The sequence below is a fragment of the Genypterus blacodes genome, unplaced genomic scaffold, assembly GCF_046128005.1.
Source record: "Genypterus blacodes isolate CSIRO-AG114 ecotype Tasmania unplaced genomic scaffold, CSIRO-AGI_Gbla_v1 ptg000226l_1, whole genome shotgun sequence".
In the NCBI taxonomy this organism is placed as follows: Eukaryota; Metazoa; Chordata; class Actinopteri; order Ophidiiformes; family Ophidiidae; genus Genypterus; species Genypterus blacodes.
Window position 1 is genome coordinate 58,905 of NW_027467024.1, and position 22,525 is coordinate 81,429.

Sequence of the window (22,525 nt, forward strand, 5' to 3'; positions counted from 1 at the left end):
TAAAAAGGAAAACTGAAATCTCTCACTAAAATTAGGATTCAGACCCTTAACTTAGTTCTTAGTTGAAGCACCTGAATTTGTGAATTTTCTGCCATTGTTCTCTGCAGATCCTCTCAAGACTATCAGGGGTACAAACGCAAGGTAGGTGGCGATATAAACGAATTGCAAACTGACTTGACTTGACAGCGCTGAATGAACCCGTTTCTAAGCAACGCACCCGTGCATGCAAACAAAGGGACGGATGCCTTCCGGCGAGAATCAATAGCGTTGGCAAATCAAACGAATATTACTTAATATCTTTGTAAGTACGGAGAGACAGCGTGACGACACGTGCACCTCGTTCAACGGGATCCTGCAATAACGGTGACGCAATATTATTAATGACGTGATTGGTCAACAGGCGGTGTTTTATATTTCAGCCAGGTTAAGCTCGACTTTCTTGTCTCGAAAGTCTATTAATTAAGCGAGATAGTGGAGATATTCACATTGTTTCTCCTTCCTTGCGTCAAATAAGAAATTCTCTCTTTGTACAGTGTAACGTGAACATGACACGAGGTAAACAAAAGACCAGGGAGATCGACCATGAGATGCTCGTGCAGGCCGTGAAGGAGCAGCAGGCTAAAGAGGCTGGAGAAGTCGGGCAGGATGAAGGCATCGAGTTTGAGAAGATCCTGAAACTGCAGCTGCCATTTAGAAGTGAGGGAAATACATGGAACTAGTCACTGAATGATAGTGTGTTCGTTCAGGTGATGTGAGTGAAGTGTGTTTAAAACTCTTCACAGACATCGGGTGGATGGCTAACTTGTGGCAATTCACATTGGTGACCAAGCTTGAGCTGAACAACAACTCCATTGAGAAGATTGAGGGTCTGGACTATCTCAAGAATCTGACCTGGCTCAGTAAGATGGTGCAGTAAATGATATGCCTAAATAATGTACTTTTTATCATTTCAGTACAGTAACTAGCAGTGATTATGATTTCTGTTCCTGCCGTGTCTTTCAGATCTGTCATTCAACCACATAGAGACAATTAGCGGTTTAGATTCTCTGAAAAGGCTTGAAGTCCTGAACTTGTTAGAAAACAGGATCTCTGTCATTGAAAACATGGGCGAACTGAAGAAACTCAATCTTTTCAGCATTGCAAACAACAACCTGGGCCATCTGGAGGATGTAAGGCTCACCTGAACAACCACATGCAACACCACTGACTACAATCATCCATAGAGTTCAATCAACACAAATAACATAGTAATGTTAAGTATTCTTAATGGAATCTAGTGTTAAAACAAATAAAAAGTTGTTGTTGTTACACAGCTATTGGATTAGATTGCATTTAGGCAACCAGTGAAGTACTAAATCAATGTTTTTGACTATTTCTATTGCAAGTTCTATGTTAATTATAATTGTGCAATATTTCAAAGTTGCTCTACCTCAGAAAGTTGAAGAGGCTGCGCACCCTCAACCTGTACGGAAACCCCCTCTGTAAGGAGGCGAACTTTAAGCTTTTTGTTGCCGGCTACTTTCCAGAGTTGCAGTATTTGGACTACAACTTACTTGACAAGGCAACAGTAAGTATATATATACAGTATATCACCTGTATTTATATTCTTACACAGTATGTATTTACGTGGTCAAAAGCACCATGACACAAGTTTTCTCCTGCTAAACAACCAAGATCAGCCGTTTTTATAACCACGGGTATGGCTGTGACCCCGAATCGTCTGTGAAATTCTAATTTGATGTCGTATGTGTCTGTGTGCAGAAAAAGAAGGCAAAAGTCATATACGGCGACCAAATTGAAGAACTGAAGCACAATGAGTTGGAGGAGCAAAAAGCTATGGAAGCAGCCCTGAAGCTTGAAGCTGAACTACAATATTACAAGGTAATCATCAATGAAGTCCAAGTTAAGTGGTGCGTTCAATGACCTCTCTGAAATGATATGTATATATTTCATTCATATCTCCAACAGGATGCCTTTGTGGAGTGCCTGAATGAATCTCAGTTGTTCAAGAGCATGTTCGCAAATGATCCACACAAAAGCAAACTACACCGTTTGCCTGGAGTGCACCAGCTGCTTCATAAATATCCTTTTGTGTTGTGATTTTCTAACCTTTCTAAGCATTAATGTGCTAATTCTGGAATTCCTTGACGCCAACATTTACATATGAGAATCACATGGCGAAGCTTTGCAAACAGTTGTTTGGCATAGGCTTGGGTGAATATAAGAGACGAGAGGCAGAGGTGAAGTTATTCTGCGACGCGATGAGAGAGGGTGTAGTCAACACCCAGGAGACAGCCAAACAGCTGGTGACAGATTTTCGGAAGGACCACACAGAGGTGAGAGTGAGATTACATATTGCTTATCAACAGTTACTGACCAAGTGTCAATTTCCTTCAGATTGATAAAGTCCTATGCACACACACACAAGATGAATAAACAACAAAACAAAATCCCACATATCAGGGAGAAGGACACCATTATCTCCCCTGTTCTCACTTTTCAGCTGTTTGAGGGGCTCAATGAGTTATCAGAGGAAGAACTATTGGAGATGGATTTCAGCGAGTACATTAAGAAAATCAACCAACTCTGTGAGAGCCTCATGAAAATGGAGTTTGAGCTGGTCATCCAGTTTGAGGTAGGGATGTGTGTGTGTGTGTGTGTGTGTGTGTGTGTGTGTGTGTGTGTGTGTGTGTGTGTGTGTGTGTGTGTGTGTGTGTGAGACTGGTAAATAACCTCAATACCTCTTGTTTAAACATCTACATAGATATACGATATTCTGAAAGTTTGAATACTCTGAAAGTGAACCACATGTTAGTGCTCTTAAGACTGCTAAGAGGTAACCCTTGAATGATGACATTGGACCCTTATACATTAAAATACTGTAATTATGCTTCAGTTTTATCTGTGCTCAATGATTTTGTCCGTTCATTTCAGGAAAACATCAAAACCTTAGACCAGAACATCTCATCTATGGTGAAAATCTTCATCAACACATTTCGGAAAATATATCTTTTGTCACTTTTGTCACTTACGTTATTATTGTATTGTATTTAGAGAGAGTTCAGCCTCCCACCACCCTGTGTTCAAGATAAGTGGCTATAGAGATGGATGGATCTTTCTAATGTTTGTGTATGGGAATGCTAGACTATAACGTTACAGATTAACTATCAAAGGAACCCACTAGAGTCCCATTTTCACTATGTGGTAGTCGCTGGTAATTTTGTGTCTTTAACGCAATCATACATTTGAACAATGTCGAAAGATGGAGGACCTTCATTATAAGAGTATGGAAGAGGTCGCTGTAGCAACTCTGGAGAAAATTGCCATGGGAACCTTGAAGGAGCACTTGCCGGACAATTTGAGAAAGGTCAGTATTACGCCTCTATCAGGCCTACACAGCAGAGATGAAGGATAAACCAATGGTTGTGTTTGTAGTCAATCTAAATGCGTAAAAGGTATCATCTGGCTTTGCAACCTCTCGTGAATATTGTTGAACTTCTACCTAATCTTAACTGTTGTAAGCCCCAGTCTCTGCAATGTGAATCATTTGGCATTCAGAAATATTCCAGGCGCTTTGCCTTTCATGCTCATCTTTCCTCTGTTCCTTCCTAGCTGTTGGAAGACAAAGACCTGGTCATGGGCGCATTGGCGACTGGCCATAATAACCACCTGCTGAAGCTCGACAACCGTGAGACTCAGTTTGTTACGCGTGTCAGTGCCTGGAAAGAGGACCTCCTTGTAGAGGTAAGAAGCTGTAACTACACCGCAACAAGCACCCCTAAGGTATCTGCTGAAACAAGTGATAAATCTCTCCTATGACTGAGTCACTTGCAACAGGTTTGATCTTTGTCGTTGTGGATTTCAGATTCAAAACAAAGAAATGAAGCGGAACCATCAACGCGTCTCAGAGATCCACAGATACGTGGATTATTTGAGGAACGAGCTGGAGGAGATTCAGTAACATGATCAGTACGACCAATTTCACAACCTCTCTGAAAGCACATTTGTAGTGATGAGACAGTTGCAGATACTACATAATACCCAGAACATTTGGTTCATATTTGATAACATTGTTCTCCAATATCTGCGTGTTTTGAGATAATAAAGAGGGTTTCTTTTACATTATTATCTTATGGGTTCGATTTTTATTTGATTTTTAAGAAATTAACTACAGGTCCCAGGATGCACTTCTCTAAATGACCCAATAAGATTCTTCCTTGGCATCAGTTTTTAAACCAATAAGATTACAGGAAGGCTGGTTCGCAGACGTAGCGTCCAAGGGGGGCAAAACCTCCGGTATTAGTTGAGTTTTGGAGCTGGTGGGCTGCCCGTGTGAGTGACCCGTAGTGTCCGGAGCCGAGGCGCGCACAGTCCCAAAGGTTGATGACGGTGCCGGTCGGTGACACTGACGCCTTAGCGTTCAACATGCCCGTCCGAGCAGAGAGCTGCAGCAACACCGACGCGGCCTGCTCATCCTCGGCCTCGCTTATGCCCCCTGCCCCAATCAACACGCACCAGCCCGGGATGGCTACTTCGCTGCTCTACAGCGGCTCGCAGTTTCGGGGTTATCAGAAGAGCAAAGGCAACTCTTACGACGTTGAGGTGGTGTTGCAGGTAAATTGTTTTGTTTATCCGTTTGTCCTCAAGCCTTAATTGTTTTATTATTACTAAGCCAGGAGCCCCAGTTGCTCACTAGCTGACGTTAGCTCATTTTGCTATTTATGGTTGTCATACAATACTTACACGCTGACCTAATTTGAAGACAAGCCTGCAGAATGCGTGTCGTCAAACAGCTGCGGCGGCTCCCAACGAGGCATTTTGGGGTGTTTTCATTCATTTCACTTCAATCATGTGAGCGTTTGTTGCACAGGCACACGAGAGGTCAATGTAGTAATTGAGTAAATGTTTGCTTTGTGCAGCATGTGACCCTGGAGGACTCCTATTTATGCGGGTACCTGAAGATCAAAGGCCTGACTGAGGTAAGATGACGAAACCAGGTCAGATGTTAGATTGACAGGACTCATTCTGCCAAACACTGTTCAGAAAATGGCCTCAGTGTGGGTTTGCATGGACGTGAAGAACATCTGAGCTCCCTGTAGTGCCTCTGGTGTCTTTTTTAGGATATTTAGGGTATGTGTGTCAGCTGTGTGCCCATTGCATTATGTAACATAGGTGAGAGGGGGGTCATTTGGATTGTGGGGTGAATGACTGGTAGGTCTATCACGTTACGTCAACGTCAGTTCTAATGAACAAGAAGATATATGTGCAATTCTATAATGATCCTATTCCTGTTATGTTAAGAGTTTGTCACTGCCTCTTCTTTGACGCTGGTCTCTACGTTTATCACTCGCATATCTTGCTGATAAAGCCATGAACTGTATATATGCAGTAAGTCTCTGAGTGTGAGAAATTGTAGTCATGGGAAAACGGCTATAAAAATAGTGGCATCATCTTGATTCATGCATATTTCATAGTCTGGCTGCACAGCATGTATGGAAGTCCCAGGCACTGAAGGTGAAGCCTGGTTTACTCTGCTACTCTGTCTGTAAATTCAAATCCAAAGGGATACACCCTCACACACACACACAAATAATAGATCTTTTCCCTCCACATGTCATGTAAACACCGCAATCGGCATAAAGCAACGCATGATATTCTCCCAGTTCCAGGCGTAGGTTAATCACGGGTTATCTGAAGCATGTCAACTGTTCATTGTGTTATCAGAAGTGTAAGCAGCCTGGCAAACATAGTGATACATTCTGTGAGCTCTGGATTCTCTCCTTGTGTACGTCAGGAGTGTGATACGCATGTAAACGTACTGAGTGATGACATTAAGCTGCGGGTGGTGATTGCACGTTTTCATCCTCTTCCTCCTCTCTGCCCCCGTGCACAGGAGTATCCCACTCTCACCACATTCTTTGCAGGGGAAATTATCAGTAAAAAGAAGCCGTTTTTAACGAGGAAGTGGGACGCAGACGAGGATGTGGACAGAAAGCACTGGGTATGTCCCGTTCATCTTCATCCTGTCATCCTGCTCTGCTGCATTTGTCATCTAGTTTCTCTTAACAGTGCCGTTTGAACTCTTCACAGGGCAAGTTTCAACCTTTTTACAAATACGCCAAAAGCTTCAACTCTGACGACTTTGACTATGAGGCTCTGAACAACAGCGACTATGTCTTCATGAGGTGGAAGGTTGGTGTTCTGCCTTTACTGCCACCGCTCCTCTCTCTCTCCCCCCTCTTATGCCGGCCTTAACCTCCTAACCTCTCCTCTCCTCCTGCACTCTTAAGGAGCAGTTCCTAGTTCCAGACCACACTATCAAAGACATCAGCGGCGCCTCCTTCGCTGGCTTCTACTACATCTGTTTCCAGAAGTCCACAGCCACTATTGAGGGTTACTATTACCACAGGAGCTCAGAATGGTAAATGTTTACACTGTACAAATCAATGCTTCAGAGTGGCTGCCTCCTACCGAGTACTGAATTTAGCTTTAAACATCTGTCTCTGTATGTTACATAAGAGCTGGAGTTCCTTCTGTACCTCTCCATGTCAGTAGGGGGCAGAGCATTGTCACCTGTTGGACGAAGCAGCAGCTCCACACACTGCCCTTCACTCCTTTGTCGTGGCTTTTAAGAGCGTAAAGTGATTGTTTTTCCCTGTGGCTCTGCAGAGGGATGGATCTTTGACCTTTAACCCGACATCTTGTCTTCTTCTCCGCAGGTACCAGTCTCTAAGCCTGAACCATGTTCCGGAACACAGTATACCTATTTATGAATTCCGGTGACAACAGATGCGGGAATCTTAAGCCATGAGAGAGGACAGTGTGCGCTGCCCTATGGATGAACGGGATCAGAGAGCTGGACGGCCCTGGAACGCCGGGACCGGAGAGGGTGTGTCGTCCTTACAGATGCTGGCGGGAAGAATGCGGTTAAGGGCCATCTGAGAGAAAGACGCCACGAGGAGAGAGAGAAAGAGAGAGAGAAGAATCTGAGTCGCATCAGTGACAGATGAACAATTCAACTGATATTTGCCTGAGTTGGCCTTTTGAATTTTTAATTGTTTTGTCTCTTTTGGCTTTTGTGTGTCCTTGTGATCCATTTCTTTACAAATCTTAACTATTTTTCCCTGAATGGAGACACTAAGTATAGAATTACTTTAGCTCTCAGTAAGAGTTCCTAAGGTATAAGAGTATAAAGGTGTATAGTCAGAGTTCTCTTCAGTAAATATTAATTTATTGGTCTTATATTTTAAATAAGGATTACTTTTAGGCCCCCGCACCGGTTGTGTTGGCGAGTACGATGCCGGGGCTGTTGCCAAAAGGTCGCCACAGCTGATCGGCATTGACCTTTTCATATGCAAGGTCTGTTAGTACGCAGTCTGTTGATCAGGGACGGTGTGTTTGTCGGATTTATATTTGAAAAGCAAACGTGCATGAGTGAGTGTGACAGCTGGAGGTGGCTTCACGCGGGTCGTCGCGCTAATTAATAACCAATCATTCGTTTGCTGCTACGTCTACGAAATATTCCTCTATCATTTTTGTCTATGCAACAAAAGCTCAACCTTTCTATCAGCTCTAGTGCCACTTAACCTGTTTTATTTTCATTTCTTTTTCATTAAGAATGACCTTGTGTCTCTCAGCCACCAGAGGGTGCTGTTGGGGCGAAGCATAGTGTTTTAAGAACGTATAGGAGAACAGGAGATGCAACAACCAGCATTGGAAGCTCATTTCTTTACTTTACATTCCAACTGGAAATTCCTTAGAAACTTAAGGTCTTTTTGAGACTTTCACCGGATGAAATGTGTCACGCTGACGTAACGCCGCAGGACCACAGGTGTCAGTGCGCAGCGAGGGAAGCTCTGCATGTTCAGTTCCATGTGGCATGTGAATCTTCATCCTCACTTGTAGTCCACGCTCGTCACATTATTTCCACATGTGGAAGTAGTTCACATGTTGTGAAATGATTCTCATCACTGTGTTTTCCTCTTAACGAAGGCACAACAGTCGGACTGCGAGCTACACAGAACATAGGAGGAGTAACGTGTCAGAATGCACCTTGTGGAGAAACAGACGCCAAGTAGGGAACAGTGACTGAGGGGGAGAAGAAACCTCATTTAGATGCTTTAGGGGAAACAACCTGCTGCCTTAAATCTCTACATCTTTGTAAAGCACCCTTTCTAAGAGAAGCGATTCGGTTGGTAACATTTTATTTGAAGGAAATCCTGGAAGTATCCGTCTTATGTGCAAAAGGATGCTGGAGTTTTTGCTCGACCCCTTAGGAAGTTTTTGTTGAAAAAACGACGCCTACCTCAGCGGTCGGTTTGCGGTTGTAGACTTGTCAGCCGGCTCGGTAATCCTTACAGCAGGACAAAGATGGGTGGAGAGTTGTGTTTAGAGTTGATTTGAGAATGCAACAAAAAAATGTGCAATATAACACAAATGTTGATGTGGGAGTGTTATGACTGAATACAGCAGGTTTAAAGCTCAGCAGGAAGTGGATGTATGATAAATCTGCCAGAGATGTACAGTGTGATGAGGGAATAAAGAGTCAACCATTGTTTCTTACACATTCTTGGATGCGTTGGTTTATCATCTCATCACAGCTAAACGGAGCGACTGTGAAACTTCAACCGCCAACACTAGATGGCAGTAATGAGCCACACATTCTTGTTCAGGCCTCCAGCCAAATCACATCATCTCATCACCATAAAGCAATGGTCACAAACTTTTTGGGAGTAGTATTTCCTAATATAACCAGTCTCTCAACTTCTTTCAATAGGTCAAAGGCATTAAGGGGAAGGATGTGTTGACGTGTTACATTCTGAGTCAAAGAAAAGGCCATGGGCGTATAAAGGCTATAACAATACTGAAATAAACTCGGGGATGGAGGAGTTTAATTTGTGGTGCATGAGCAAAAGATATCCTATAGTTTGCAGGTTAAGGGGAGTTCATTGCTGATCACCGGGCCGGCTAATGATTAAGCCTCTAAGTGGCTCCTGAGAAGAATGCTGGTGATGGTGCTTGTGTTTGCTGTCTGTGCTGTCGCTCACCAAGCCTGCACACGCGAGCAGGAAACGTCCCCTGAGCCGCAAAAGGAAACAAATGATGTTGACATTTGTCAGTGATGTGAAAACGTCCTTATTTGTGTTTGGTGAATCATAAACAGGGGAATGCGGCTCTTATTTGCACCAAACTGCAGGGATGAGACGCATTTCAACTTTGCAGCTTTAGAGCAAATTAGGGATGATATTTTGTGTTTGTATCTGTGCATATCAGTCTCCCAGTCTCTACTCTAGAATGACGGCTGAACACGTTTTGCACACGTATATTTTTAATGGTTTTGCTCCCTATTCAAATAGTTAAGCACTAGGATTCACAGTTTCGCAATCCATTGTGTTTCAAGCTGAAACCTAAAAGTAAGTAGTGTAGTGACCGGATAACCTTCAAATTCTAAACAGCCAGAGAATAATTATATATTGCCGTGTATAATAACATATTTGTTCATCAAAGCGGTGTCATGACATTGTTATTATCCGGTATTGTTGGTGTGCGAGTGACATAAGAGATGAAACTGATTTACTGCATACACCAAAACTTGATTCATAAGATTGATTCTGACCTACATACCACATCACTCTGTCTAGCCAAATCTGTGTAGCGCTTTATAACAAGAATGTTTAATCTGAGGTAAATAAGTTTGACTTTATTTGTAGTGAAAACTTTCTTTGTTAGTTCAAGCTTTGTGTTTTTAATAACCCTTTAATTTGTATGGATGTTAGACCTCTGACCTCATCCGGACCATAATTCAGCAGATTTGATGGATCACTCTAATATTTATGATTTCTAATAAAGAGTTTTGCATCAAAACCTAGAATGACTTAGAGTAATGCATTGTAGGAAAGTGGGAATGATGCCATTGGAATGTCAAGAACACACCTCTTAACAGGAATGTAGTGCTGTAGTGTAAAATAGAAATTCGGATTAAATATAAACCCGATCATGTATGTAAAGATTTTGTCACATGATGTAATGTCACACTGCTGCTGCAGGCTGCATTGTTGCGACAGCTCTGGACTTTCCTGTGACTGAATTCTTTCCACCTGTGTGAGTGAGTCACACAGTCACACCTGCGCACTGGGGGAGTATAAATCCACCTGCCGAGCATCTTCACTCCAGCACACAACCAAAGCAGCTCTGAGCGCCTCCTGGCTCCACATCGCAGCCTTTTGCAACTCTTTTTCTCCCAAATATCTCACCTGTCCTCATGGAGGCCCAGAGGTATCCCATCAGCGTCCGACTGATCGGAGTCTTACACAAGGAGAGGAGCAAAGTAAGTGCATGTGGACTTTCCTTTGTGTGCACAATTCTTAACATTTTGTATGTTGTGCTAAATACAAACGTTCACCTCCTCGTTCCTAGATGTTCATGACCTCTGTGCTTTGGTCAGATGAGGATGACATTGTGATCTACAGAAGCTTTCGAGACTTTAAGAAAATGCATGTGAGTGTTTCCCCTCTCAGCTCACCTGTTTGACTCTGATCACAGCACCACAGTTCCCGCTTTGATTCTGTTTTGTTTTTTAACTAAACAGAAAAAAATTAAGAAACAGTTTCCATCTGCAAATCCGCTGAAGAAATCCGACAGAGTCGTTCCAAGATTTCGCGGTATGTGCACATGTGTCAATCACAGCCACAGACAATGGAAATACTTTAAATTCTTTTGTTTGGTTTTCTAACTTCATGTGTTTTGTATGACTTTAGACAAAACAATGAAGAGCAGCAGACCGAGGAAGGGTCCCGGCAAGTCACTGGTGCGCCTGACGTTCCTGCAGAACTATTGCAATGACCTGCTGAGCTGTGAACCGCAGGTCACTCAGTCCTCCAACCTGATCGAGTTCCTGCAGCCCAAAGCTCAGGACCTGCAGCCGGATTTCTCCAAGAACAGGTAACAGATACAGACACATCTATGTATGTCTGTTCTATTCTATCTATGTCTAACATTTTCATTCACAACTTTACCAAACTTAGTATTCAGCTACAATACTGCACCAAATAGAAGACTTAAGACTTAATTAAGACTTTAATTTAATTTAATTTAATTCAATTCAATTCAATTCAATTCAATTCAATTCAATTCAATTCAATTCAATTCAATTCAATTCAATTCAATTCAATTTAAAACATTTTTTATTTAGAATGTATTTGAAACAGCTTTTGGTTTACTGGATGTATACATGAATAGATTTGAATTTTTTCTGGAGAGTATTCAGCCGCAAACTCTGTCTCTCCTCCCCAGCATCATGATCATGCCTACAGATGATGACATCGGAGGTGGTGGAAGCCATGGCAACGGTGGCGGTAACGTGACCCAGCCGTTTGTCACAGAGACGTACAGGTGCGTGGCCGCGTACGAGACCAAAGACACCAAGAACAAACCTTTCAAAGTGGTGATGGATGAAAAAGTGGACGTGCTCATCAAGGACAAAGCGGGTGAGCAAGGCACTCTTCTGTGTAGCGTTACGGTCAATGGCTCAAATATAGGACGTGTTTGACATGTGACTGTGTTGGTCCAGGTTGGTGGCTTGTGGAGAATGAGGACAAGCGTTTGGCCTGGTTCCCTGCTCCTTACCTGGAGAGGCTGGATGACGATGGCGAATGGGAGGAAGAGGATAACATCGATGGGGCTTCTGGAAAAGGTACAAGCTCAGATACCCAAATCACCCAAATCACCCTTTTGCCAAGTCTAGAAATGATCCACACAGAGGAGGTGAATATGAATCTACTAGCTTGAACACTTATTAACTGACCTCTGACCCCCTAGTATCACTGTACACTGCAATCAAGAGCTACAAGGCCGCCAAGAGTGATGAGATTAGCGTGAGCATCGGCTCAGTGGTGGAGGTCCTGCAGAAGTCTGACAACGGCTGGTGGCTCATCAGGTATTAACCCCTGCAGGCCACAGATACTGAACACCTCTCAATCATGTTACAGTGACCAGATTAATGCTAAATAGATGCGTGCAGGAAACTGGTGGCACACTAAGCATTTTGTCTTGAGTAAGTGAAGTCATACTTGTGCAGCTGCAGTGGTGCTGATTGAGGCAGGAATGATGGCTGATGAGTTTGTTTGAACCTTTTATCTCTCCTCTCTTCTTTAGATACAACGGTAAAGCAGGTTACATCCCAACTATGTTCCTCCAGTCCTTCAATAACCCCCATGCCCATATGGTGGCCCTTCAAACGACCCGACACAGCACGGTCCAGCTCCAGGTCCCCTCCTCTACTATGGCCCAGTCCCACCAGCTCAGCCTCTCACAGGGGAACCTGCTGAAGATGCCTGCTGTCGGCTCTTCCAAGCAAAGGTCACATTCTTTGGACGTCCTGTCCTTTGACCCTCCTGCTTATCCTTCGGCAAGCAGCAGCACCTCACCCACCAGGGCTGAACCCCGCCGTGCTTCTGCAACCCCCCATCCTCTACCTGTAATCAAGGTGGAGATGGATGGAGAAGAGCGTAGTGAGGGTAGTGAGGGAAGCTTCAGCAGCGACAGCAGTTTTGGTCTGAGCGACGACCTCGGTCACTCCTCCGCCAGCTCCCTCAGCTGGAGCCAGGACAACCTGGACATGCGTCTCAGCCGCACCCCTCCGCCCATGACCAGCACCCACCTCAGCCCAACTAGTGGCATGGGGGGTAAAATCCTTCCCAGCGTCTCCGACCCAAACCTCTACAAGTCTTCCACCACACCCAAAGTGCCGCCCAGGCCACAGGCACAGGAGATCCTGAGCCGCTGCACCACCATCACCCGCAAGAACGCCTCCAGAGGTGGGCTGTCACCTTCACCGACAGAGATTCAGAGCCGCTGAAGTTTGCTTTAAGTCTCCTGTGTGGAGAATAAATCTGCTGGGGAAAAATGAATGACTTGGAAAATGAAGGTTACGGCAGTCTAACTAGGTTTTCAATGTCATGGAAAATGTAACTGTTGCTCCAGATGCCATGAGAAATCAATATACACTGATTCTGCTCCCTGTATGTCTTGAATGAAATGTATTTTCCATACTGGAAATCTCTTGTTGTGCTTCATCTGCATGACTGACTGTGATTTGTTGTTACAAATAATCTGTTTACCTGAATATCAGATGTTTTTAATAAATGAATGGAAGTAATGTGTGTTGTCAGAATAAAAGGACTGTTAAATCTGACTTCTGTTTGCATTCATGTTACTGATGAACACAATATGAATAAAAAGGTTTTTGCAAACTTCTGCAGTACAAACTAAATCAAAAAACTACAAATCATTGAAGTGATGAATGGATCAGCCCATGTCAGGGTGTCTCTCTCTCTTCTCTCTCTCTCTTCTCTTGTGTGTGTCAGGGTGTCTCTCTCTCTTCTCTCTCTCTCTTCTCTTGTGTGTGTCAGGGTGTCTCTCTCTCTTCTCTCTCTCTTCTCTTGTGTGTGTCAGGGTGTCTCTCTCTCTTTCCTCTCTTCCCTTGTGTGTGTCAGGGTGTCTCTCTTCTCTTCTCTCTCTCTTCCCTTGTGTGTGTCAGGGTGTCTCTCTTCTCTTCTCTCTTCTCTTGCGTGTGTCAGGGTGTCTCTCTCTCTCTTCTCTTGTGTGTGTCAGAGTGTCTCTCTCTCTCTTCTTTCTCTCTTCTCTTGTGTGTGTCAGGGTATCTCTCTCTCTCTTCTTTCTCTCTTCTCTTGTGTGTGTCAGGGTGTCTCTCTCTCTTCTCTTGTGTGTGTCAGGGTGTCTCTCTCTTCTCTCTTCTCTTGTGTGTGTCGGGGTGTCTCTCTCTCTCTTCTCTTGTGTGTCAGGGTGTCTCTCTCTCTTCTCTTGTGTGTGTCAGGGTGTCTCTCTCTCTCTTCTCTCTCTTCTCTTGTGTGTGTCATGGTGTCTCTCTCTCTCTTCTCTCTCTCTCTCTCTTCTCTTGTGTGTGTCAGGGTGTCTCTCTCTCTTCTCTTGTGTGTGTCAGGGTGTCTCTCTTCTCTTGTGTGTGTCAGGGTGTCTCTCTCTTCTCTCTCTCTTCTCTTGTGTGTGTCAGGGTGTCTCTCTCTCTCTCTCTCTCTCTCTTCTCGTGTGGTTTTGCATGAACGAAAGGAGCTTGACTCCAAATTCCTAAGTAAATCTTCCTGTATGACAACATATCCAAACCTTCATACTGTTAAGTGTTGCGTAACCGACTGCCATTGTTGTAATCAATCTTCTTTTGTCTGCAGCTGACTTGAGGTCTGAAGGCTGCGACTCGCTTTCAGCTGAACTTTAATGAGCGAGGTGGGAACAAAAGGCTGAAACCAACAGGGATTTCCTCTGAGCTGAAGGGTTTTGGTCTGAATGTGCAATAAAAACGCAAAACACTCATTTTAAAATGTATAAACCATTACAGAACACTTTATTTTTTATATATATTGCAGTCATGATACAAGTAAAACACAGTTTACAAGAGGAACCCCAAGTGTCGCTGTGGGTCGAGACTGACTGAGTGAACTAAACACCCTGATGGATGATGCGGCTCGTTCATCTTGTCATCACAAGTGTTCACTGTGGTTACGTTACACGACTCTCCGCCTAAGATGGAGATCAGAACAGAAGAAATGATGCATGATTGAGCCGTCAGCACACGGGGTTAAAGGTCCTTTAGTGCGCTCCACTGCCATGACGGGGGAATGACACAGGCACAAGTGTTCTCCTCCATCTTATCGTGTCACTCCAGATAAGAGGAACCTCCTGGGGGGGTCTGGGTTCGAGTTTGCGATCCCCGTCAGCTGCTGAGCGCCTGGCACTGCAGAGGGGAAGAGGCCGGGAGACATTTCACCGCTTCGGCTGTCGTCCCGACGTCGCCGTTTCTCTCATCTACCTCGTCTGAGCTCTCATCCTCACTTTCCGCATGCTGCTCGCCGTTTGTTTGGGCTTTTACGCTGTCGCCCGCCGAGGCTTTTTTGGTGGCGCTGACCTCGTCGTCCTCTTCCTCACCCTCCTCCTCCGCCGGGCAGTTTGGACCCTCGTCGTGGCCGCTGTCGCTGTCGCGATCGCCGTCGTCTTTGTCTTGTTTCTCCTCACTGCTCTTCTTGTCGAGCAAGAAGAAGGGTTGAGTCTGTGCCAGGGGGGAAGTATCCATTTCCTCATCTAGATCCATGCTGGGAGAGGAGATTCACAAACAGAAACAAACACACACACACACACACAGTTTAACAGTCCACCTCCAAGATTCTCCATGAAGTTTTGCGTACTGATTTCCTGGTGGGAAATGCTTTGACATGTTTTGACCCTCATTTCCTGGAGGCAGAAACAGAGCCCGTCTTTGTCATCGTCTCTGTCGTGTTTTGGCCCGAGTGTTGACAAATCATATCGAGTTACCGAAGGTGAAACGACACGGGAGATAAACCCAAACCTGCATCAATTGGACTCTTAAAGCCGTTTCTTTTCAGGGGGGTTTCTTCCCCTCGGTCTTTGCTCACCTGGCTGGCACTCCGGTCACTCTCATCTTCTGCCACATGTAGTTTAGAAACATGGACGCCTGCAGCAAGCGGCCCATCCTCTGCATGTGTCTCTCTGTGGGGAACGGGAGGCCGGGGAATCGAGGAGAACAAGGTTACCCTGCACTGTAATGTAGTTGTGTGTGTGTGTGTGTGTGTGTGTGTGAGACTTAAGGTGGAATAACACCCATCTGGCTGACCTGTGTACGGTATGAGCGCCTCCAGGTGGGCCCGGGCGCCCTGGTACTGCAGCAGCTCTTCGGGGGTTAAGTGAGTGAGCAGCACCTGGAGCACCGCTTGGGCGTCCAGGCAGTTGCGGGCGTTGGTGTTCCACGCCGCACAGTAGCGCAGGAGTGACTCTGAGGAAGGAAGGAGGAAAGGAACAGCAGAGAGAGAGAGGGAGGGAGGGAGGGAGGGAGGAAGAGGAAGGAGACGATCTTTACAGTAACGTCTTTCAACACCGACACCATTCTTAACGAAAATTCTTAACCGCGACCATTGTGTCTTTGTGAGATGAGTGGTTCTGCCTCATCAGTGAATCCTTCCACCCGTTACCTTTCTGATCCACTCGGAGCTTCAGCACCGTCCTCTCCAGCAGCTCCTGGTCATCCTCCCCCAGACGGATTGCTAAGAGCAAAACAGGAGGAGAGAGAAGGTTGCTGACAGACGGTTTTGTCTATAAAGTCCCAAAGATTACAGATCACATCCAGACTTTTAACTTGAGGACCGGGAAACTGTCATAATCAATCAATGTATTCAGATTTCTAACACGTTTGGCACCTGCGCCAACATGTCAAGTAACAATTCTCTCAGATGAGCAAAAGGGATTATGAAAGTGACAAGCTCTTCCTGGAACGGTCCAAACCTAAAACAACTGTGGCATCGCTTCGTCTCAGCTCCACCTGGACAATGAGCACAATGACAACATCCTGCTCCTTCCTGCTTTTGCACAAGGCCACATGTTAGTTTACAAAGAGGGTTTAAAGGGAATGTTGTCCTTTAAAACAGCCCTAATATGCAGTCATGACAGCTGACACACAACTTTCGCCAGTCTTTGGGTGTCATTGCGCTTTTCTGCTTCTGATGAATGGCGTTCTGCTCGTCTCTGTTGTTTCCTTTTGTTCTATCCCATGACTGACTGTGTGTTTTGTCCCTGGAGCGTGACGGCTGGGGTGTTGTTGTTGTCGTATGCAGGACGGTGAGTCACTCCTCTGATGTGTGTGCAGCAACTGGCTCGCTGAGTTTGCCTCCATATGCTGAGAATGTATGTGCTTGAGTTTTGCATATGATCATGTTTATGATTAAACTGACAGACTAACAGTTTTATGTGTTGACTGCGGTTGAAGTTTGTGGTGCTGTGTGCGTGTGTGCATGTGTGTGCGTGTGTGTGTACCTTTGATAACACTGAGCACAGTATGAGGCTGATCCAGTGAGATAGCCAAGCCCAGAGCCTTCAGGTACTTCTTCTCATGGAGCAGGTTGGACAACTCCTGCTGCCTTTAGACACAAAACACACACGTACATTTTTGTTTGCTCTGTGAGCGTGAGGTGAGATCTACAAAATATTTTCACACACACACACGCACGCACACGCACACACGCACACACACACACACACATGCACACACACACACACACACACACACACACACACAGACAGAGTGAGTCATCGTGACCTCTGACCTCCAACCATAAGAGGCCAGGGCATTGCGTTTGTCCATCACTTCAGGTGGATGATGGAGTCTACAGTCTGATGGATGATGTGTGTGTGTGTGTGTGTGTGTGTGTGTGTGTGTGTGTGTGTGTGTGTGTGTGTGTGTGTGTGTGTGTGTGTGTGTGTGTGTGTGTGTGTGTGTGTGTGTGTGTGTGTGTGTGTGTGTGTGTCTTACTTGAGTATCTGATCCTCCTGCTTGGCCTGCTCCTCTGCCAGCTCCACCTCACTCACATCCTGGTGTTGGAAGGAGAAAGAGAAGAAGACATGTTGACTGATCTGTCATGCAGGCTGAGCTAACACAGTGATTTCCTGCGTCTCCCTCTTCTCAGAGTAAGCCGTGTCACCCACCGTCCAGATGGTGATGTTGGAGTCGGCGGATCCCGTCGCCATTTTGTCATCTTTGCAGCTGGCGTGCAGACCCCACACTTTGTCCTGGTGGGCGTCCAGCGTCTTCACACACTCGTTGGTTTTGATGGTCCACAGCTTCACCAAACCGTCTGAGCCGCTAGAACAAGGAGTGTTTGTGAGGGAAACAACGCCACAGGACTCACTCTGGATTTACGTCTAAAGTGCTGACAAATGGATCATGACGTCGACCGCAGGTGAGTGTGAAGTGAAGTTGGTTACCTAGTGAGCAGCTGAGTGCCTCGACTCACAAAGATGACCTTCAAAACCGACGCGTCATGACCCTCAAATGTCTGAAGTAAGAAGAAGTAAAGATAAAAGACGATACAATCATGTTTCATTAGTGGGCACTGAAAATAAGGAAAGCAAGTACATGTACAACTGGTGTTTGTGATGTACACACACACACACACACACAGACTCTGTGGCCCACCTTGAGGCAGCTGAAGTCCTGAAGGCTCCAGAGTTTGGCGGCGCCGTCGGCGGACGACGTGGCGAGCACCTGGTCGACGGGCGAGAAGCAGACGGCCCAGACGCCGCGCCGGTGGCCGCGAAAGACCCCCAGCAGGCCCACGGCCCCCTCGCCCGCCACCGACCACAGCTTGGCCGTGCGGTCCTGGGAACCCGACGCCAGCAGCTTGTCGTTGGGCGACACGGCCACGCTGTTGATATCCTGGAGGAAGGGGAGAAGGGGAGGAAGAAAGGGAGGAAGGGGAGGAGAGGCGGAAGAAGAGGAGGAAGAAGTCGTGATGAAATCTGACTTTTACCGACAATCGGATCAGTGGCCAGAATCTTGACGCACTTCCTTCTATGGGGAGTCAATTCTCGTAAAACTATGTACAAAGACGTGAGAGAATGACCAACGTGTGTGTGTGTGTGTGTGTGTGTGTGTGTGTGTGTGTGTGAGATTCCATCTGTGCTTCATCATGCATGACAGCAGGTTTTGTTTAAAAGCCAAAATTCCATCCTCGCTATCACATATCAATGTTTCCCAACCCCGCTGACAGTCTGACCGCGTGTTTTCAGACAAACACAGACAATCTTTGTTCTAGTTACAACACAAACGTTGCCAAAGCAGGTGCGGAGTTTCACCCACAGGGGCCACTGACATGATGACAGACGTGGGAGGCCGCGTTGATGCGTGACGCCAACCTTTATTTCAGATGATCAGCCAATACAAACAGGAATGTTCTCAAACGGTGTGGTTGCAGAGCTAAGTAGGCTGTGTGTGTGTGTGTGTCTGTAGGCTGCACCTTGTCGTGGGCCTTCTCTGTGGCCCGGGCCGTCAGCTGATGCATGTCGTCTGGTCCGGTTGTGGATAAGTCTGCCGGGAGGTCCCACACCTTCACGGTACAGTCCTGACTGCCAGACACTACGAAAGACACCTTCATCCTGCAAACACACACACACACACACACACACACACACACACACACACACACACACACACACACACACACACACACACACACACACACACACACACACACACACACACACACACACACACACACACACACACACACACACACACACACACACACACTAGGCTTGAGTCCAGTACAACAGCACAAACACACTCCTGCTACGTAATCAGGTGGGTAGCGTGTTTACTTGGAGCAGCTGATGGAGCCCACCGCGTTGGCATGACAGGAGCCCTGCGCCACGCAATGCACCCGACCGCTGCCGGCGTCCATTTGCCACACGCGCACCGACTTGTCCTGAAACCAAAACAGACCGCAGATTGGCCACGTGTGTGTGTATGTGTTTGTGTAGGATTTTGTGTTTGGGGGCGGGGGGAGAGCGGACGACAAACATTCTCCGCACACATGACGTTTTTGAGAACGGAGACGTTTCTGCACGCTCACCTTTGAACAGCTTGCAAACAGGAAGCCCTTTCTGAACACGTCCAGGGAGAGGACAGTGTCTACACAGGATGGGGGGAGAGAATAGTTAGGACCACAGCAGATCAGCGGGTTCAACATATCTCTCACACAACCGCACACAGCACAATACACTCCTCGGCTTGTGGAAAGTTTGCCCTCGTCTCAGTGTTTGTTTTGTTGTTGTCACTCATTAACCTGCAGATCAAACGAGTTTGCTCTCGGACAAGATGTTGAGCGGGAGGAATTTCTCTGAACTTTATTAGATGAAGATTGATTCAATGTAATAATCTGACAGAGACAGGTTGGACAGGTAGGAGGGGAAGACGTATATTAACTCTTTGGATTCTGGTGCTTCAGACAGACCTCCGTTAACTTCGCCTAAATAAATCAACAAACACAAATCTGGAGCAGAAATATACGCCGACCTGTTCAGAGCCTTTTTTTCATTTACAGGTTAATTTCCAGGTATCTTAACCTAATAATCTTGGGCACAACAAACAACTGAAACCTGTGGGGGCAACAGTCGACTCAAACTCCTCCGTTGTTGCGCTCTGCTGCTCTCTGCTGGCGACTGACCTGTGTGTCCGTAGAGGATCTGGCAGCTGTTGGTGAGCAGCTCGAACACCTTCAGCTGGCAGCTGTTGGTGGCTACCACGATGTGACTGTCGTCTTTGCCCAGGAACTTCACGTCCAGCACCTCGTCGTTGTAGCCCACAAACTGCAGGGGGGGGCGAGAGAGTGAGAGGGAGGGAGAGAGAGAGCAAGAGAAGGGCTGAGTCGTAGTACAGAGATGCCGACAAAAAGGTTCCGAGATCGTTTCTCTAATCTAAACCGCTACAGCGTGCGATAAGTTTGACGTTAAAGACCAAATTGGCGTGCTGGTTGGAGCCGGGTCGGTCCCGAGTACCCACCTGCTGCTGCGTGGTGAGGCCGGGCAGCTGGTACAGGAGGATGTTGTGCTCGGCGGTGACGGTCGCCAGTCTGGAGGAGGCGCGCAGGTGCAGCAGGTGGGTGAGGCACCGCGGGTTGTTGTCCTCCTCGCCGCCGGCCTCCTTCTCCTCCTCTGGGCCGGTGGAGCAGGGGAGAGTCTGAGTGTAGACGCAGCGGCCCGTGCTGGCCTCCCATGCTCTCAGCACGCCTGGAGGAAAGGGAAAAGGAGTTGAGAAGGAGAAGAAAAGCGCTGAAGGACGGTGCAAGATAACTATAAGGACTCAGGAGGCGAACCTTTGCTGCCGGCGGTGACAAAGTGCAGGTCCTTGCTCGTTACGCCAATCTGGGTCAAATCCTGGTCCTCTGGCAGCATGGTAACGCCCTCTACAGCCTGCACACAGCAAACACACGGCCCGAGCTCAGAGCTTTGTTAGGATGACAACGACAAAAAGAGAGAGGGCGAGAGAGAGACTTCTAGCGCCGGTTCGATAACCCAGAGTGGCACAGACGAGGGCGGACTCACCTCGTAGACCGGCACTGTCCTCTTAGCCGTCCGCTTTTTCAGATCCCACACTGTGCAGATCTTGTCCCTGCCAGCGCTAAAGTGAGACACGGATCAAGACATGAACAGCACCGCAAAGGATAGAACGCCATAAGCGTGCCTCGTGTGCTGAGAGCTGTCAGACGACCTGGTCCCTCCCCCCCGTATGTGTGTGTGTGTGTGTGCGTGAGACCTTACCTGACCATGGTGTCCCCGGTGGCGCTGAAAGAGAGCGAGGTGACAGCGCTGTAGTGGCTCTGCAGCACGCACACACACCGGCTGGTGCGCAGGTCCCACAGCCGGATGCCGCAGTCCAGCGAGGAGGAGAAGAGCTGCAGCAGGCTGATGTCCGGGTGGAACTGGACCAAACTGGACGCAGAGACACGGACGGTACGGTTACGTCATATACCAGCATTCCTATTCATTTACATCATACGGCTCTGGACTTACTGTACGACGCCTGACGAGCCCCTCAGGTTGTGAGTGCAGTACTGCTTCATCACGTCCCAGAGCTTTATGGTGCCGTCACAGCCACCTGCACCGCAAAACCAAGAGGTGAAGTGTGGTAGCGACATATATACACCCTCCGACTACTGTGTGTGAACGTGTGATAGCTGACCTGTGGCCAGGAGCGTGGAGGTGGGGTCAAAGGTCATGCTGGCTACAGGCACGGTGTGAATGGCCCTCCAAGAGCGAGAACACTGAGCCTGCCTCCAGTCCCACTGCTTCAGCAACAGAGCCCTGCTGGCTGTGACCAACATCTGAATGTAGACACACACACACACACACACACACACACACACACACACACACACACACACACACACACACACACACACTGAAGGCTCTGCAGTTAAACTTGTTGTATTTCAGTTGAACAGGTGCTTCAGCTGTTCTTACCTCGTCGTCACAGCTGAGAGCGAATGAAGTAATGTCCTCTTGGTCGTCCTGTGAGAGAGTAAGACGTCACAACTCACACACACAAACAAACACACACAATCATGGTGTGAAATAGACCCAAGCAGACTCACATGCTCAATGCTGTGGATGATTTTCCCCGTGTCGATCTCCAAAACATTGACCCGAGATCCCGAAGTACAAAAGATAAACTTCTCATCTGTGCTGATCTGGAAAACAAACAAACAGGAAGACCAAAGATGATGTAATGTTATTGGACTAACTTAGGTTTTACAACATGAATGCACCACACAGACTAAACACAGCAGACAAGCAACCTACCTGCACTTTTCCTCCTTTGTAGAAAGGTTCGATCTTGCTGGTGACAGCGTAGCTAAGTGGGAATAATAAAAACAAAGCATTCATTCATAGTTAAGCCATAATAAGCTTCATTTAGCTTACAGGGACAAGATTTAGCTTCTCGTTAGCCAGCTAGCACAGTCTGCAATCTGCACGTGCGAAGCGTCAAACTTACTTTGTTTTGAATTGCAGATTGGCGTTTGCCATCTTGTCACAAGACGCGCCACAAAGTCAAAGGTTTGGTTGATAACTTAATATCTTTATGTTTAGTCCTTCACACGCTGGCTCAGTCAACACATCACTCCCCGCATGTTGATATGCGAGTCGCTCA

The 22,525-nt window shown here is 46.7% G+C and overlaps 4 protein-coding genes across 4 annotated transcripts; 3 read left to right on the forward strand and 1 right to left on the reverse strand.

Annotated features, from left to right (window-relative positions):
- Nucleotides 1-545: 545 nt before the first annotated feature.
- drc3 (dynein regulatory complex subunit 3) lies at nt 546-4,031 on the forward strand. The gene is made up of 11 exons (XM_076170627.1): nt 546-696; nt 783-899; nt 1,003-1,169; nt 1,421-1,567; nt 1,762-1,881; nt 1,969-2,081; nt 2,162-2,336; nt 2,504-2,635; nt 3,245-3,367; nt 3,613-3,744; nt 3,866-4,031. The coding sequence occupies exons 1-11, from the start codon at nt 546-548 to the stop codon at nt 3,959-3,961; spliced, it is 1,473 nt and encodes a 490-aa protein (XP_076026742.1). The 3' UTR covers nt 3,962-4,031.
- Nucleotides 4,032-4,252: 221 nt separating this feature from the next.
- Nucleotides 4,253-8,280, forward strand: gid4 (GID complex subunit 4 homolog). Its single transcript, XM_076170641.1, has 6 exons — nt 4,253-4,614; nt 4,920-4,979; nt 5,894-6,001; nt 6,091-6,192; nt 6,291-6,421; nt 6,720-8,280. The coding sequence occupies exons 1-6, from the start codon at nt 4,384-4,386 to the stop codon at nt 6,781-6,783; spliced, it is 696 nt and encodes a 231-aa protein (XP_076026756.1). The 5' UTR covers nt 4,253-4,383; the 3' UTR covers nt 6,784-8,280.
- A 1,871-nt stretch (nt 8,281-10,151) lies between these two features.
- On the forward strand, nt 10,152-13,156 carry noxo1a (NADPH oxidase organizer 1a). Its single transcript, XM_076170640.1, has 8 exons — nt 10,152-10,327; nt 10,417-10,497; nt 10,589-10,661; nt 10,758-10,941; nt 11,293-11,486; nt 11,570-11,692; nt 11,818-11,935; nt 12,154-13,156. The coding sequence occupies exons 1-8, from the start codon at nt 10,262-10,264 to the stop codon at nt 12,854-12,856; spliced, it is 1,542 nt and encodes a 513-aa protein (XP_076026755.1). The 5' UTR covers nt 10,152-10,261; the 3' UTR covers nt 12,857-13,156.
- A 1,205-nt stretch (nt 13,157-14,361) lies between these two features.
- tbl3 (transducin beta like 3) lies at nt 14,362-22,520 on the reverse strand. Its single transcript, XM_076170650.1, has 23 exons — nt 22,370-22,520; nt 22,177-22,228; nt 21,969-22,064; nt 21,838-21,885; nt 21,557-21,698; nt 21,388-21,472; nt 21,136-21,306; nt 20,920-20,995; nt 20,691-20,787; nt 20,378-20,604; nt 20,043-20,184; nt 19,449-19,507; nt 19,195-19,301; nt 18,834-18,972; nt 18,014-18,253; nt 17,803-17,873; nt 17,524-17,680; nt 17,351-17,409; nt 16,855-16,958; nt 16,017-16,088; nt 15,662-15,820; nt 15,444-15,537; nt 14,362-15,122 (listed from the first exon to the last, which is right to left on the reverse strand). Exons 1-23 carry the CDS (start codon nt 22,399-22,401, stop codon nt 14,747-14,749), a joined length of 2,805 nt encoding a protein of 934 aa, XP_076026765.1. The 5' UTR covers nt 22,402-22,520; the 3' UTR covers nt 14,362-14,746.
- Nucleotides 22,521-22,525: the final 5 nt, after the last annotated feature.

Excerpts from the sequence above, each read along its gene's own strand:
- noxo1a (XM_076170640.1), top strand. The coding sequence starts at position 10,262 with ATGGAGGCCCAGAGGTATCCCATCAGCGTCCGACTGATCGGAGTCTTA. Across the intron at positions 10,942-11,292 it reads CCGGATTTCTCCAAGAACAG|CATCATGATCATGCCTACAG; the intron begins GTAACAGATACA and ends TCTCCTCCCCAG. Across the intron at positions 11,487-11,569 it reads GCTCATCAAGGACAAAGCGG|GTTGGTGGCTTGTGGAGAAT; the intron begins GTGAGCAAGGCA and ends GTGTTGGTCCAG.
- tbl3 (XM_076170650.1), bottom strand. The coding sequence starts at position 22,401 with ATGGCAAACGCCAATCTGCAATTCAAAACAAA. Across the intron at positions 21,699-21,837 it reads CTCTCAGCTGTGACGACGAG|ATGTTGGTCACAGCCAGCAG; the intron begins GTAAGAACAGCT and ends GTCTACATTCAG. Across the intron at positions 20,605-20,690 it reads TGTCACCGCCGGCAGCAAAG|GCGTGCTGAGAGCATGGGAG; the intron begins GTTCGCCTCCTG and ends CCTTTCCTCCAG.
- drc3 (XM_076170627.1), top strand. The coding sequence starts at position 546 with ATGACACGAGGTAAACAAAAGACCAGGGAGATCGACCATGAGATGCTC. Across the intron at positions 900-1,002 it reads CAAGAATCTGACCTGGCTCA|ATCTGTCATTCAACCACATA; the intron begins GTAAGATGGTGC and ends CGTGTCTTTCAG. Across the intron at positions 1,882-1,968 it reads CTGAACTACAATATTACAAG|GATGCCTTTGTGGAGTGCCT; the intron begins GTAATCATCAAT and ends TATCTCCAACAG.
- gid4 (XM_076170641.1), top strand. The coding sequence starts at position 4,384 with ATGACGGTGCCGGTCGGTGACACTGACGCCTTAGCGTTCAACATGCCC. Across the intron at positions 4,615-4,919 it reads ACGTTGAGGTGGTGTTGCAG|CATGTGACCCTGGAGGACTC; the intron begins GTAAATTGTTTT and ends TGCTTTGTGCAG. Across the intron at positions 6,422-6,719 it reads TACCACAGGAGCTCAGAATG|GTACCAGTCTCTAAGCCTGA; the intron begins GTAAATGTTTAC and ends TCTTCTCCGCAG.